This window comes from Micromonas commoda, chromosome 2 (assembly GCF_000090985.2).
Source record: "Micromonas commoda chromosome 2, complete sequence".
In the NCBI taxonomy this organism is placed as follows: Eukaryota; Viridiplantae; Chlorophyta; class Mamiellophyceae; order Mamiellales; family Mamiellaceae; genus Micromonas; species Micromonas commoda.
In genome coordinates this window covers 374,152-388,933 of record NC_013039.1, presented here as the reverse complement: position 1 = coordinate 388,933, position 14,782 = coordinate 374,152, and the positions used below count along the sequence as shown (strand labels likewise).

The window sequence follows — 14,782 nt, the reverse complement described above, 5'->3', positions numbered from 1 at the left end:
TCGTGAGAATCGCGAGGTGTGCTTCATGTCGGGGTGCAGGGTGTGTCGTTTCGTCACGTTGGATCACGCGAAGAACATGTTGTTGATGACGCTCTGGTGCAGCTGGATCCTTCGCGTGGGCGCGTCGTCCTTACCCGCGCCGCCGCCGCCGCTGGACCCGCCCACGCTGCTGGTGTCCGATCCCCTCATGACCTGCGCCATGTCGTACTGGGCGCCCCTGCCCGCGGCGAGGTGGGCGTAGTACACGGGGGGTACCAGGGACACGGAGCGGGTGCAGCGGCAGTACAGGTGGCACAGCGCGAAGGTGAGGTTCTGGATGGCGTCCGGGGTGAAGCCGTTCTCGTCCTTGAGCACGTGGTAGTGGACCGGGCGGGTGGTGCCCTGGATGCCGGAGTGGGACTGGAGGTAGAAGTCGAACTCTTGCGCGTGGCAGATGTCGGTGAGTAGAGCCAAACCCACCAAAAAAGGTTAGAAAAGCAGGGTGGAAAAACGACGTCCCCTTGTTTCTGTTTGCATCGCCCTGGTTGTCGACGACTTTTTGTCGTCTGTTGAAGTTTGACTTTGATGTGAACAAACCAGGACGATGGGAAAACAACCTCTGTTCAGGGAAGAAAAAAGGGGACCTCAAGACAACTTTCACCCTGCCTGTGTCGACGACGGTGCCGGCGGGCACGTCCCTGTTCCTGCCCTCGCCGTCTCTCGGGTTGGCCACGAACAGCCTGGTGTTGTGGCGCTTCTGGGCGACGATGTATGTGATGGTGGGGTTGTAGCTCCCGTCCCCGAGGCTCTGGAACGCGGCCCGCAGGAACGGGATCTCCTCCTGGAGCACAGCCTGGAACTGGCTCTCGGACACGCCGTCGCGGTAGAAGATGACGCGCTCGGGCCTCGAGTCGGGATTGCTGGTGCCCCCGTTGGAGTTGAAGTACTCGATCATGATCTCGCGGGCCATGGACTTGAGGTCGTCGATCATCTCCTTGCGGTTCGCCTGTGCGCTGAGCCTTGCGACGTACTGCGTGCAGCTGCGGTTGATGTTGCCGACCAGCGCGGCGATGGAGGAAGCCTGCGACCCGGGCGAAGCGTGGGAGACGTCGCCGCCGAAGATGATGGTCGCCTTGGAGAAGAGTTGCGTGGGGCTGCGCGGGGCCGCGTTGGGGCTGGTGACTGGGGAGACGAGCATGTTGATGCCGCCCAACTTTGCGTTGACCTTCTGCATGATGTTCGCGAGGGTCTGGTCGTTGAGGCCGCCGCCGCCGCCCCTGCCGCCGCCCCTGCCGCCGCCGCCGCCGCCGCGACCGCCGCCGCCCAGACCGTACGGTGAGTAGAGTCATCAAACCCACCAAAAAATGTTAGAAAAGCAGGGTGAAAGACGACGTGTTCCCTTTTTTGCTTGCATCGCCCTGTTTGTCGTCGACTTTTTATCGACTGATAGGCGCGTTTGTATCAGAGCGAAAAACGTGACAGACAAACAGGGAGATGGAAAAGCTGTACCTTCGAGGGGTACAACACGATAAAGGGAATACGGTAAGTATCCTTTACCCTACCTTGTTCATGATGCACTGCGTCCGCACTCCAATCTCGATCTCGGCGCACTCCTTGATGGAGTTGTAGATGTGCTTGTTATCGAACTTGGGCAGCACGCAAAAGACGATCTGGGGCTTGTCGCGGAACTTGCGAACCACGCGCTTGAGGCAGTCCTCGATGTTCTCGCCCCCCGGGTACCCCCGGCCGCCGCCGCCGCCTTGGTCGAGGGACTCGCAAATGGGCTCGGCGGTGACTCGGATGCCGATGAACTGCTCCATCTTCTGCTTGAGCGTGCGGCCGAGGTCGTAGCAGTCGTCGCGGCGGACGTACCGGTCGAAGGAGATGATCGCCCACTGGGAGAGCTCGTTGTTGCCGGAGGCCCTGTCGGGCGCCTCCCTCAGGCCGGTCTGCCCGCGGAGGTTCCACGCGCCGCCCGAGGGATCCAGGAACTGGTCCCTGCTGTAGAACACTCGCGGCGGGGTGAGGACGCGGGCGCGGACCTGAACCATCTGCGACTTGATGTCCAGGCCGTAGTCCCTCGGGGTCCTGTCCTTGCACACGTAGTTCTGCATCTGCGACTGGATGTCGCGCTTGCGGTTGTCGGGTCCCGCGGCGGTGACGCGGATCATCTCAGCGCTCGCGGTGGAATCCTGCAGGAGCTGCCGGCGCTGCGCGGGGACGTGGCACACCTCCAGGGGGAAGTACACGGGCTTGGCCGAGGTGCCGCAGATGACGCACGGGAGCTCGGGGTACTTGAGTCGCCTCTGGTGGTGCCTCTGGAAGTAGTCGATGACGGAGATTTCGCGTCCGGGGAGTAGAGTCAACGATTCACCCCAAAAAAAGTTAGAAAAGCAGGGTGAGGCGAAAGGTCCCCTTGGTTCTGCTCGCATCGCCCTGTTTTAGCCGTGAGTCAACGGCGTGCTAAAGCAGGGTGATGAAAGAGCACCGATGAAAGTCGCAGACAAACAAGGAGACAAATTTTCGCGCATCCATCATTTCACCCTGCCTGTGTCGTCGCGGAACATCTGGCGGTTTGCCGGGAGCTTCGTGAGCCCGCGGCACGTCTTCTTGCGTCGCGATCCGGGGAAGTGCGTCAGTTCGATCTTGATACCCTTGAACGCGGCGTGCGCCTCCCTCCACGTGCGCTCGTCCAGGGGCAGGCGAGGAAGCCTCGGCGCCTCGGGACCGCCGGAGCGCATATCTCCGCGACCCCGTCCGCCGCCGCCGCCGCCGCCGCCGCGCCCGTCGCTGAGCACGCAGAGGCGATCGACCGCGGACTGCTCGGAGATGAACGCGCCCGCGGCCATGTTCACCACGAGGTGCGTCGCGCCCGCGCCCTCGGCGCCCTGCGTGGGCCGGGCGCTGAGCGAGTACCCCTTCCAAACCTCGAAACCTCCGGAGAGCTTCACCGTGTTCTTCGAGTCGAGGAAGTTGCGTCCGATGGAGACCCACAGCGGGTTCATCGCGCGCTCGTGCCGCAGGATGGCGTCGAGCGCCTGGAACGCCGCGGCGGGGATGAGCTCGCTGCCGGGGTCGCCGCGGAGGTGCGCGTCGATGGCGTCGCGCACCCTGACGGGCACCGCGAACTTGATGCGCACGAGGAACTCCTCCCCGGGGTCGCCCGGAAGGTCATCCGGACGCTCGACGCGGTAGGTGACGCCGTCCTGGCGGTGCGCCTCCTTGAGAGCCTCGTGGCCCGAGGGGGCGAAGAGCTGCTTGCTGCCGTCGTACGCGAGCGGGGGCCACTTGTACCTGGAGGCGAGCTCCTTCATGACCGTGCTGGGGAGGGAGAGTGGAGAGTGGAGGGGAAGGCGAGGAGTTAGTTTTTTTGGTCACTCTCGAAAGGACAGCCGTCTTTTCATCGGCGGGTCCGAGGTATCGAGCGCCACGCGCCCTTCTTTCGGGGTTCGGAGAGGGGTCGGGGTCGGGGCGCACCGGCACAGGCGCGCGGGGAGGACTCGCTCCTGCTGGCGCGCGGGTCCGCGCGGCCCGCCGGATCGTTCCTTGGGCATCGGCGGCGTGATGGTGACGTCGTAGAGGGAGAGCTCGACCATCCTCCGCACGTCCACGAAGAAGTGGTTGGCGACGAGCGTTATCGGACGCCCCGACGACCCGAGTCGGCCGGCTCGCTTCGGGAGCGGAACGTGGGGCGGCGGCGGGGGCGCCGCGTATCCGCCGGTGCCCCCGTTGTAATCAGTCTCCATGGGCGCGTAGCTGCTCATGACCGCCGCGCGCGCGCTCGGAGAGTGGCGCGCCTCGCCGTCGCTCACGTCGCTTTCTTTCGAGTCTTCCTCGTCCGTTCCCAGACTGCCAGACGGCCAGAATCGAACTGAACCAGCTGTGATGAGACTTCGAACGACGCGAGACAAGACTGGGCGCCGCGGCGTGACGAGACCCGCGGTTCGGTCGGGCGCCGGGAGGGCCGAGATGGCGCACGGCGACCGGGCGCGGCGCGCGACTCGACGGCTCGCGTCCCTCGCGTCGCACGTCGGCCCGCGCGGCACAGCCATCGAGCGCGCGTCGACGTCGGCGCCGACCATCGATCGCCCCGAGGCGTGGGTCGCCGCGAGTGCTTCGGGCGAGTGCTTCGGGCCCGGCGCGTGGCTCGCCGTGGACCAGGCGCGCGTCGACGCGTTCGCGCGCTGCACCGAGGATCACCAGTGGATACACAGGGCGGGCGCGGTGACGCAGTTCGGCGGGCCCATCGCGCACGGCCTGCTCACGGCGTCGCTCCTCCCGGCGCTGATGGATGGGGTGCTGCCGCGAATGGGATGGGTCGCGCAGGAGATCAACGTGGGTTTCAACCGGCTCAGGTTCGTGTCGCCGGTGAAGGTGGGCGCGAGGGTGAGGGCCAGCGCGAAGTTGGTCAGCGTGCGACGCCTGGGGAAAGGCGCGGGTGGAAAGGGACCGGACGGCACGGAGACGGTTGTGTCCGTCACGGTGTCAACCGACGACGAAGACTCGAATGCGAAGCCGGCTATGACCTGCGAGTGGGTGACGCGCCAGTACGCGAGGTGACGATAGTCTAGCGTGATGACAGTGTGTTAGTAGTAGCTGCAGAACTAAGAAGAACTAAAGAATGGAATCCAACCCTCTCTCCGCAAAGCCCCTCGCGGATCAATCCTCGTCTCCGCCCGGCCCGCCGCCCTTGGGTCCTCCAGCCTGCTTCGCCATGATGATCTGGTCAACCCTGAGCACGGTGCACACAGCCTCGGTCGCGAGCTTCAGCGCCCACCACTTGACCAGGTAGACGTCCGCGATGGACTCCTTCGCCTGCAGGTCGCACCACTGCGCCTCGTGGGTCACGTCCACGCCCGCGGCTGTCTCGCCGTTTGCGTGAGCCGCGTAGAGATTGTAAACCACGTCGGTGGCGTTGAGACCCGCGTTCTCGGCGAGGGTCCTGGGCACAACCTCCAGCGCCCTCGCGAACTTCTCGATGGCGTACTGGTCCAGGCCCGTCTGCTTGCGTCCGAACGCCGCGAGCCTGTGCGCGAGCTCAATCTCGGTGGCGCCGCCCGCGGGGAGGGTCCTGGAGTCCTTCGTGAGAGCCTTGTACGCGTTGACTCCGTCGTCGACCGCGCGCTCGATGTCGTCCATGGCGTTCTCGGTGGATCCGCGGAGGACGACGGTGGAGACGCGGGAGGTCTTGTCGTTCTGCTTGACGACGACGCACTTGGTCCCGCCAATCTCGATGAGGTCGATGGAGGAGACGTAGCCGAGCTCGTCAGCCTGGGGTCGGCCGAGCTTGATGATGCCGGTGGCGTTGGTGGCGCGGCAGAACCTTCGGAGCTCGAACTTGGAGCTGATCTTGATGGCCATGAGGTTGTAGCGCTCGATGAAGTGCATGGCCATCTCGCCGAAGGACTGGCCGGAGACGACAACCTTCGCGCCGGTTTCGGCGATTTGCTTGATGTACTCCTCCATCTTCTTCTCCTCGCCGCGGGAGTAATCCTCGAGCTCCTGACCGCTGGAGATGAGCACGGTGCCCTTGGTCTCCGTGGAGGAGGTGTCCACGGCGCAGCCGAACACGGCAACCTTGGCGTCCTTCGCGTGCTTCACGGTTCCCTCCACGTCGCGGCGAATCACCATACCCTGGACAACCTCGTTCTCGTGGAGCGACGATCCGATGATCTTCGCCACCCGGACGTTGTCCACGTTGAAGTTGAGCTGGTTCTTGGGGCACACGTCGATGCACGCCTCCGCGCAGGTCTTCGCCAGGATGCTCTCGTACCCGAACTGCTTGGACGAGAGGGTACCCTTGATGCGGTCAGCCACCGCGGCGACGTCGCGAATGTCCAGCGACTCCGACCCGGGGATGATGAGCTCCTCCATCCACTTGAGCGCCTGCTCCATAGCCTTCTCGTAACCCTCGATGATCTCCGAGGGGTGGAGGCCGTCGCGAATGAGCTCCTCGGCGTTGCCCAGCAGCTCGCCGCCGAAGGTCACCACCAGGTTGGTGCCGTCGCCAATCTCCTGCTCCTGCGCCTGCGCCGCCATCACCAGCAACTTAGCCGCGGGGTGCGCAACCTCGAGCTCGCGGACAATGACCGCCGCGTCGGAGGTGACGAAGAGCTTGTCGAGGTGGTTGATGACCATCTTGTTCATGCCTGTCGATTCGTTCGCGAGTGAGGGGAGTGAGGTGAGCGCGCGGGAAGGGGTACGTCGGGTCGGCGGCGTCGGATCCCCGGCGATCGGCAGAGAAAAAGTTGACCGCCGGTTGGAGGCGGGGTTTTGGTTTTTTTTTTTTGAAGATCTGGGGCGAGCGACACGCACCGTTGGGACCGAGGGAGGTGCGGGTGATCTTGGAGAGCTGCTTGCACGCCTCCACGTTCTTGATTACCGCCTCATCGAGCCCGGACAGGTGCTTGTGCCCGTCCTGCGTAGTTGGAAAGGGAACGGGGGTCGAGGTCAGCGATTGGTTCTTGGAGGCTGGATGCCGCAAAAGGTCCCGGTTCAGATCTGGGCCGACGCGCGACGCGCGGGAGCGCGATCGCGCGCGACGACTGCCCCGGATGCCGGTACGGCGGTCGATAATCGCCGCGACGATTGTATTGATTGCGCCTGGCAACTCGTGGAGCGCGGGGACGGCCCCATGGGTCCAGGGAATCCGCTCGGGGGGCGTCGGCGCCGGGTCAAAGGGACTCCCGCCCGCCACCCCGTTTTCGCGCCGAGGGGGGCATCGGCGGGACGGGGCCGCGATCTGCGCGAGGGGCCGCACCTTGAGCATGGCCTGAAGGCCGTACGGCATACCAGCCATGATGACCGGATGTCACTGTCCTCTTTCGACCTTTTGTCGCTGGCCGCCGAACGTTCCAGGCGCCTTGGAGAGTGGCCACGCGCGTGGGCCGGCCGAAGCTTTTTGAACTGAACTGCGCCGAGGAACCTGACCAGTTCCACTCCCGTCAGGTTGGTATCGGCGACGACTCCAGCTTGGTCCGTTTTCCCGCTTCAGTCCAGCGCGCACCGAAGCGAGAGGGCTCACACCGCGTCGATATCATGAACGTACGCGCCCCGAGCCTACCCGTCGCGAACATTTGCCCCCGGCGTTCATCCCGACCCTAGACCCCGGCCGTGCGGAGTCGCCGCCCCCTGCCCGCAGCCTGGTCGGATAAATTTATTAACACCCCCCCCGAACTCGGCATGCAGGACGACGACGTGTCGCGATACTACCGGTCAATCACGCGATACGAGGCGCTTCGCATCGTCGCCGACGCCGCGCACCTCCCGCTGCTGATATTCTTCGCGCTGTTTTTCGCCGCGGGGGTGTACGTCGGGCGCTGGTCGGTGGTCCTCGAGACGCGCCAGCGGAGAAAGCACCTGGCGGAGGCGGTGCGAGGCATCGTCGACGGCGTGCTCGCGGGAACGTCCAAGACCGAAGGCGCGGTCGAAGACGACGGCACGTCGACGCGTGACATCATCGAAGGCGTGCTCGAGGGCCTGCGCGCGGGCGGGGCGGCGCGCGCGGGGGGCACCGGGAGGGCGTCGTCGTCGCCAGCGAATGGACGATCCGTTCGTCGCGGAGCCGCGGACGCCGCGAGCGGAGCCACGGGCTCGAGCGCGAGGAGGAGGGGAAGAGCCGAGCGAACCACGGATTCGTTCGACGACGTGCTGAGCCGGGAGCTCAGGAGCGCCGAGGCCGCGGCTGCCGCGACGAAGGGTAACGTCCACGAGGCCGGCGCCGAGAATGAGAACGAGAACGAGAATGAGAACGAGAACGAGAACGAAGCCGAGGCTCACGTCGACGACGCCGAGGCTCTCGTCGAGGACGTGGAGATGATGGACGCGGCGACACCGAGCGCGAGCTCCGCGGGCGCGCGGTCCGGGCGGACCGCGAGGGCCCCGGCGGCGGAAGATCCCGTCCGCGACGACGAGCGCGACGACCACGACGAGGACGACGTGGACGGCGACGACGACGAGGTCGTGTCATCTCGAGCCGTCGATCCGCCCGAATCCGTCCCGGAGTCGCCCACCCGGACGCACGCGAGGGAAGCGGAGTGGGCCACGCGTCAGGCGGAGATCGAGCGCCAGCGCGCCGAGGCGCTGAAGCAGCGAAAAGCGGCCAAATCCGCTCGACTCGTAAACGAACGCGTCGAGACGTACAGGCGCGGGTTGGAGGAGCGAGAAGCGTTGGAATCGGCGATGGGCGACGCTCGCGTGGAGGCGCAGGCGGCGTTCGAGCGCGACGGGGTTCACGACCTCGCCGCGGCGGGGTGCCTGGAGCACGCTTTGCACCGCCTCGGTTTACTCCCGAATCCCGACGAAGATCGCGACGCGGGCAAAGTCGAGGTCGCGTACAAGAAGGCGCTGGCGAGGAACCACCCGGATCGCAGCGCCAGCAGGGGCGACGACCTTCGCGCCAGCGCCCGGTGCGAGGAGGCGTTCAAGCTTCTGCAGGCGGCCAAGGCGCGGTGGGACGCGGTGGGTAAACCGACGGGTGCGAGGGCTCGGCGGATGGCGGCGTCGGCGCTGGGCGGGAGCTACGGAGGCCACGGGAGCTACGGGGGTCCCCCCGCCCGGCAGCCGAGTCAGTCGTCCTCGAGGTCCGCGCACACCTTCACCAGCCCGCACGCGGAGAAGGGAGGAGGACGCAGCTGGCAACCCGGGCAGACCCCGGGGGGATCGACCCCTGGGGAGAGCTACGGCGACGCGTGGAGGGAACAGGCGAAGAGGACCGCGGCGGCGACGGCGGATGCGCTCAGGCGGGAGGAGGAGCGGATGCGCCTCGAGCTCGAGGAGCAGCGCAGGCTCGAGCGCGAGCGGGAGGCGCGAGAGGCGTTCGAGCGCAAGCTGCGGGAGCTGGGCCGGAAAACCTCGGGAGGAGACGACGCGACGTGGGTGCAGGGCAGCGACGCGTCAGAGGAGGGCACGCCCAGGCACCCCGCCGCCGCAAACGGGAAGGATGACCGAAAGAAGAGACCGCCGCCCAACGATTTCCAATAGCGATAGGGAGGAAGTATGATAGACGTGTCGTCGTCGACGAAAAAAATGCGCTATTCGCTAAGTCTTAGCTAGCTAACTCTTACATGGGGAGCCGACGTTTCTGGCTCTCGTTTGGAAAAATCTCAAAGCACAAAGCCTCGAGCGTGGATGGCGTTGAGGTGAACAGAGCCGCCCGGCGGCATCAACGCGCCGCGCTTGATCCTCGGAATCTCTCGCAACTTCTTCGGCCGCGTCGCCGTCGCGCGTGCCACCGCGCGCGCGCGCCTCATCGCGTCCCCCGCGCTCACCACCCTCTGCTCCCGCTCCTCGAGAACCCCCGGGTGGGGGATTTCGGTCGTAGCCTGGCTATTTGTAGCCGCCTTGAGCGCCTCGTACGACCCGTACCACCACACCTTGCTCCGGATCATGCGGGTCGCCACCTGCGCGCTGATCCACGGAACCGCCCTGAACGGCGCCATCGCCGCGCACACGGCGCCGATGGACGCCGCGCCAATCGCGAACCGCGTCCGCGGGTCCGACGATTGATGAGTGTTTGCCACTCTTTGAGTCTCCGCCACTCGGACACCCAACGCGTCCCTCGTCGCTGCGTACGCGGCCCACTCGGCGGCCCACGCCGCTCCGACGGGGAGGTTCCTCGCGGCGGCGCGCGCAAAGACGGCGGCGCGCGCGGCGAGCGCGGCGGCGGACGCCGCGGGCGGCGCGCAGCACGCCGCGACGGCGGCGGGCGCGAGCGCGGTGGCGAGGAGGACGGACGGCGCCGCGGGCAGCGACGCGCAGCTCGCCGCGGCTTGCATGGCGACGCCGTACGCGACGCTGGTCGGGGCGGTGGCCCTGAGAGCGGCGAGGGCGGCGAGCGCGGGTGGGGCGCCCGCGGCTCCGTTGAAGGCGAGGTGCGCGGCGGTGTTGCACGCCACGTAGATGCCCACGCGTTCGGCTGCAGAGGAGCGAGGGAGGGTTGGGAGAAAAAAGTTTAGTGTCGGGGATTCGTTTCCAACGGCGGGTCGTTGACCCCACTCGAGGTACGCGTTTTGCGACATCGTGGCGACCCGGTTCCGGGAGGGGAGGGATGGAGGCTCACCGGTGCTCTTAAGGGCGTCAAACTTGGGCTTCCGAGTCTCAATCTTCGAGGGCTGGGTGACGTCTAGGACGGCGATCTCGCGCGCCGCCTCAAACTCGGTGGGGAGGCTCAGGCTGAGCGGGGTCGTCGTCATTTTCTGCGACGTGTTCCTCTCGCCCGAAGCGTCGGTACGCGCGGAGAGAGGAGGCTCGTCTCTTGGCGTTTGGCGCGAGTCGCACGAAGCGAGCGGTACAGGCTTGATTCAAGACCTGCCCGTGACGCTTTTTGGCCCGAAGGCCCGCACCCGAGGGTGTGGCGTGCTTCTCGCGCGTTGGTTTGTGCGCGCATGTTGCAATCCGCGTTTGACGATAAAACGCGTGAACAGGATTTTTCACGCGTTTCACGCGTTCAGATTTCCGCGAAAAAACCTGACTGGGATCGCATAGGAATCAGAGATGAGGATCTGAGGCTGTGCGGATGGATAAAATCCAACCGCGGGGTGAAAAACGAATTTCCAGGTGGCCTGCTTGGCTTCACGTGTGTGGATGCTCAACTCGTACAACTCGTACTCGTAGACATCGTAGATGCTTCGATCACGGAGCCGAGGGAGCGGGTGGGGGCACGGCCCGGGGCACGTCCGCGTCCTCCCCGAACTCCTTCCTGACTATCGACTCCGAATCCGCCACCATGGAGTGCAGTCGCAGCCGCACCGCCGCGTTCTCAGCCTCAATCTCGCCCAACCGCTCCTTCCAACGCGACTCGTCCTCAGCCTCCTCCGCCGCGCGACCCGACTGCTTGATCACGATCTTCACAGCCTTTGGCGGCGCAACCGCGGGCGGCTTGGCGTTCGACGCCTGCGCCCTCGCCGGGGCCGCCCCGCTTCGAGGCGGTTTGTCCTGAGTCCGCCTGGGCTGCGCCTTGAACACCGTCGCCGCATCGGCAGAGTAAGACCCGCCGTAGAAGTACTCGTACTGGCTCTTGGCGGACTCGCGCTCGCGCTCAGCCTTCCTCGCCCTCGCCGCCTCCGCCGCCTCCGCCGCCTCCCTCGCGTACTGCGCCACCGCGGACGCCGCGGACGATTTCGCCGGACCAGACTCGCCGCCTGGTATGTCCGTGGGCCTCACGCCGGGCTTCACACTCCGCGGCTTGCTCGAAAGTGGCGCCACGTCGGGGAACCACGGCCGGTGCCGGTTCGACCCGTCCGACAGCGTCAACGGCTTCATGCCCATGATCCTCGCCACGCCCACGGATTCCTCGCGGCGCAGACGGGCGGCGTCCCGCGCGAGGCTCTCCTCGGCGACTTCGAAGAGTTGCGCTGGTTTCTCCTTGAGTCGAAGCGCGAGCGCGGCGACGGACTCGTCCAGCTGCGCCATCGTCCGCGCGTTCCTCTCCGCCTTTCTCGCCACCTCCTTCTCGGTGGCGTCCAGCTCGAGGACCAGGCCGGCGAGCTTATCGTGCCTCGCGCGCGACGCGGCGTCCACGTTGGCCGCCTTCATCCGCTCCGCGAGGCTCTCCGCCTCGAGCCTGAGCCTCGCCACCTCGTCGGCGGCTTCCTTCTCCGCCCTCGACGCCCTCGCGAGCGCCGCCTCCGCCTCCCTGGTGAGCGCGTCGACGGATTTGCGATCTAATCCGGTGCCCGGGCTGGCGGATCCGAGCTCCAGCTCGAGCTGCTCGCGCCTAGCCCGCTCCTCGCGCAGTTCCGTCACGGCCGCGTCCCTCGAGCACCGCGCCGCGTCGAGCTCAGCCTTGAGCCCCCGGGCCTCCGCGGCGGCCGCCTTGGCGTTCGCCTCGGCGGAGTCCACCCTGCGACGCATCCGCTCCACGTCGCGTTTGGCAGCCTCGGAGACGGCCTCGGCCTCGGCGGCGACCGTCGCGGCTCTCACCGCGACGCCGTCGCGTTCGCCTTCCTTGGCGGCGACGCGAGCTTCGTGTTCGGCGGATCTTCGAAGCGCTGCGTCGCGCTCCGCAGACACCTCGCGTAACGCCTCGGCGAGCCGTTTCCTGTCGCGAACCGCCGCCTGTAGCTCGGCGGTGTGTTCCGACTCGTGCTCGTCGAGTCGCCCGGCGATCTCCTCGGCGTCGTGGCGCATGGACCGCATCTCGACTTCGAGCTCCGTCCTCGCCATGGACGCGGCGGCGGCTTCGTCCCTAGCGGCGGCGAGGAGGCCGAGCGTGCGCGAGAGTTCCTCGCGAAGGGACGCCATCTGATCGTTCGCGTCGTTCAGGTGGCACTCGAGCGTCTCTCGGGCTTTTTCCACCCTCGCGCGTTCCCTGGACTCAGCCTTGAGCGCAGCCTCCAGGTCGCCCTTCTCCTCGCCGAGCCGCCTCGAGACCTTATTCGCCGCCGCGAGCTGCGCCTCGAACCGCGCGCGCTCCGACGCGACGAGCTCGCGCGACATCGGCGTCCCCGCGCTCAGCAACTCCTGGGACAACGCGTCGGCGTCAGCCTTGGCCCTGTCCAGCTCGGTGGCCAGCGCCCGGGATCCGACGTGCGCTTCCCCCGCGCTGGTCCACGCCTCGTCCAAATCTCTCGCCACGCTCTTTGCTCGCTCCTCGTGTCGCCTCAGGTCCGCGCGCGCCTGCTCCAGCTCGACTCGGAGGCCCTCGGCCTCTGCGTGCGACTGCATGGCGACGGCCGTCGCCGCGGCCGTGGCGGACGTGTGCGGGGAGGTACTCCCGGGCGTCGAAGTACGAGCGTCGATAACCGTTCGAGGGTCCGTCGCGTCCGCGGCCATGCTGGAAAACACCGCAGCTGAGGCGTCCTTGGCCCTCGCATCCGCCTCGAGGCGATCCACGGAGGAGCCCTGCGCCGAGTAGTACGCCGCCGCGGCGGCCGCGTTGGTGGCGGCCGACGCCGACAGCTGCGCCGCCGCCGCTCGAGCCGAGTCCGCCTCCTCCCTCGCGACTTTGACCTCCCCCCGCGCCGACTCCAACTCCGCCTCCGCGGCGCGAAGCCTGATCTTCACCTCCACGAGCTCAGCCTTCGCCTCCACGCCCGCGGTCTCCAGGTTGAGCGCACCCGCGGCCTCGGCGGCGGCGGCGGTCTGCCGGGCGCGAGCCTCCGCCGCCGCGGCTCGACCCTCCGCGACTTTCGCCTTTTCCTCGGCTACGTCGGCGCGCCACGCCGAGTCCTTCGACTGCCGCCTCGCCTCGCGCGTCTCCTCCTTCGCGGCGGCGAGCTCGCGCTCCGCGTCCGCCGCGCGTCGAAGCGCCTCGGCTCGGAGCGTCTCGTCCCCGGGTGCCGACTTTTCGTCCCCGGAATACGACGCGGAGAGCCTCGGGGACGTGGACGCCGATTTGATCGGAGTCGCGGCTTTCGCGGCGAGCGCCTCGGAGACCCGCGCGGACGCCACGGCCGCAGCCTTGGCCCTCTCGAGCTCCTCCGACAGGTTCTCCGCGCGTGCACGCCACTCGTCCCGCTCGCGCTCGAGCTCGGCGACGCGACCGCCGTCGTCGTCGACCGGGGCGGGCTGAGGAGTCGCGGGAATGATCTCCGGACGCTCGTCCAGCTTCGCCCTCAGTCGCTCGATTTGCTCCGCCGACGCCTCGAGCGCGCGCTCCGCCTCCGTCCGCTTCCTCCTCTCCTCCGCCAGCTCGGCGCTCGCGGCCTCCTCCCTGGCGATCTTGTCCGCCTCCGCCTCGACGTCCTCGAGCTCAGCCTCCGCGACGGCTTGCTCCCGCGCCGATACCCGCAGCTCCCGTTCGGACACCGCGTCTTGTCGCTCGATGGCCCTGTCGAGCTGCGCGGAGACGTTCCTGAGCTCCTCCTCGAGCTGCGCCACCTTGAGGTCCGACGCGAGCGTGCCGACGTCGTCGCCCCCGCCGTCGCCCGCCCCCGAGTTGGCGAGTCGCGCGCGAAGCTCGGCGACTTCCTTCTCGGCGGCGGCGAGATTTCGCTCGGCGAGCGCCGCTCGATTCTCCGCCTCGCGCCGCTTCTTGTCCGCGGCTGCCGCGCGCATCTTCGCCACGGACTCCGTGCGGGTCATCTGCGACCCGTCACCGCCGCCGCCGCCCGTGGAGCTCACCTCCGCGGGCGAGGACGGCGAAGCGCCCGCGCCTTCGGCCGCGTCGCCTTCGCTGCCCGAGCTCGCGTCCGGTGTCGCGTACGTGGCTTCCGGGTTCTCCGTCGACATCGCCGCGGACCCGCCCGGCGTGCTGCTCATCTCGTGCAGGATGGCCTGCACCGTGGCGTCGATCGCGGTCAGGACGGCGTCCACGAGCTTGGGGTCGTCCGCGTGCAGGATCACCTCGCGCTGCGCGTTGTTCGCGGCGACGACCAGTCCGAGGGATCGCGCCGACGCGCGCGTCCAGCTGCCGATGGACTGGAACGGGAAGTTACCCAGCGTCCCCTTCTTGCCCTCGAGCCGTACGCCGCGCCTCGATACCTCCACCGCCACCGTCGCGAGCTTCTTTCCCTCGCGGTCCTGGATGCGGAGCCCCGCGAAGGTGCTCGAGGCGCCCGACATCTTTCCTCGGCGCGCTTATTAGATTCCCCCGGTTTCGGCACCCCGGTCTCGAGGGGGGCGGGGCGACGGGCGCGCGAACCCCTCTTTGGGTCGACGCGCTGAACCCGTCGGCTTCGCGCCTCGATGTTGGAGGCTTGTGACGATGCGTCCGCGGGGGTAGATATCGCGCGCGTCAGTCTGTGGTGTCCCCGCGGTGTCCCCGACGACGGTCCGAGAGTGCGCACGCCTGACGTTCACCGTTTCGGGGAAGTTCCGAAGAAATAAATCGAAGCGCTGCCAAACCGCTCCTCCGTAACGG

The 14,782-nt window shown here is 67.3% G+C and overlaps 6 protein-coding genes across 6 annotated transcripts; 2 read left to right on the top strand and 4 right to left on the bottom strand.

The window, feature by feature from the left end:
* Window positions 1-63: 63 nt before the first annotated feature.
* On the bottom strand, window positions 64-3,743 carry MICPUN_113410 (argonuate group protein; the record flags this gene model as incomplete). Its single annotated transcript, XM_002499421.1, has 5 exons — window positions 64-417; window positions 635-1,256; window positions 1,537-2,297; window positions 2,523-3,300; window positions 3,457-3,743. The coding sequence occupies 5 exons, from the start codon at window positions 3,741-3,743 to the stop codon at window positions 64-66; spliced, it is 2,802 nt and encodes a 933-aa protein (XP_002499467.1).
* A 205-nt stretch (window positions 3,744-3,948) lies between these two features.
* MICPUN_56384 (hypothetical protein) lies at window positions 3,949-4,539 on the top strand (the record flags this gene model as incomplete). The annotated part of the gene is made up of 1 exon (XM_002499896.1): window positions 3,949-4,539. The coding sequence occupies one exon, from the start codon at window positions 3,949-3,951 to the stop codon at window positions 4,537-4,539; it is 591 nt and encodes a 196-aa protein (XP_002499942.1).
* Window positions 4,540-4,548: 9 nt separating this feature from the next.
* Window positions 4,549-6,778, bottom strand: TCP-1 (TCP-1/cpn60 chaperonin family protein; the record flags this gene model as incomplete). Its single annotated transcript, XM_002499420.1, has 3 exons — window positions 4,549-6,128; window positions 6,295-6,397; window positions 6,740-6,778. The coding sequence occupies 3 exons, from the start codon at window positions 6,776-6,778 to the stop codon at window positions 4,639-4,641; spliced, it is 1,632 nt and encodes a 543-aa protein (XP_002499466.1). The 3' UTR covers window positions 4,549-4,638.
* Window positions 6,779-7,161: 383 nt separating this feature from the next.
* Window positions 7,162-8,961, top strand: MICPUN_56386 (predicted protein; the record flags this gene model as incomplete). The annotated part of the gene is made up of 1 exon (XM_002499895.1): window positions 7,162-8,961. The coding sequence occupies one exon, from the start codon at window positions 7,162-7,164 to the stop codon at window positions 8,959-8,961; it is 1,800 nt and encodes a 599-aa protein (XP_002499941.1).
* Window positions 8,962-8,977: 16 nt separating this feature from the next.
* Window positions 8,978-10,345, bottom strand: MICPUN_56387 (predicted protein). The gene is made up of 2 exons (XM_002499419.1): window positions 10,040-10,345; window positions 8,978-9,895 (listed from the first exon to the last, which is right to left on the bottom strand). The coding sequence occupies exons 1-2, from the start codon at window positions 10,170-10,172 to the stop codon at window positions 9,084-9,086; spliced, it is 945 nt and encodes a 314-aa protein (XP_002499465.1). The 5' UTR covers window positions 10,173-10,345; the 3' UTR covers window positions 8,978-9,083.
* Window positions 10,346-10,611: 266 nt separating this feature from the next.
* MICPUN_99094 (predicted protein) lies at window positions 10,612-14,484 on the bottom strand (the record flags this gene model as incomplete). Its single annotated transcript, XM_002499418.1, has 1 exon — window positions 10,612-14,484. The coding sequence occupies one exon, from the start codon at window positions 14,482-14,484 to the stop codon at window positions 10,612-10,614; it is 3,873 nt and encodes a 1,290-aa protein (XP_002499464.1).
* Between the last annotated feature and the right edge of the window lie 298 nt (window positions 14,485-14,782).

What these genes read in the sequence shown, in the direction of transcription:
- MICPUN_56387 (XM_002499419.1), bottom strand. Translation starts at nt 10,172, where the DNA reads ATGACGACGACCCCGCTCAGCCTGAGCCTCCCCACCGAGTTTGAGGCG. An exon ending in TGACGCCCTTAAGAGCACCG is followed by an intron (nt 9,896 to 10,039) that starts GTGAGCCTCCAT and finishes GCTCCTCTGCAG; the next exon opens with CCGAACGCGTGGGCATCTAC.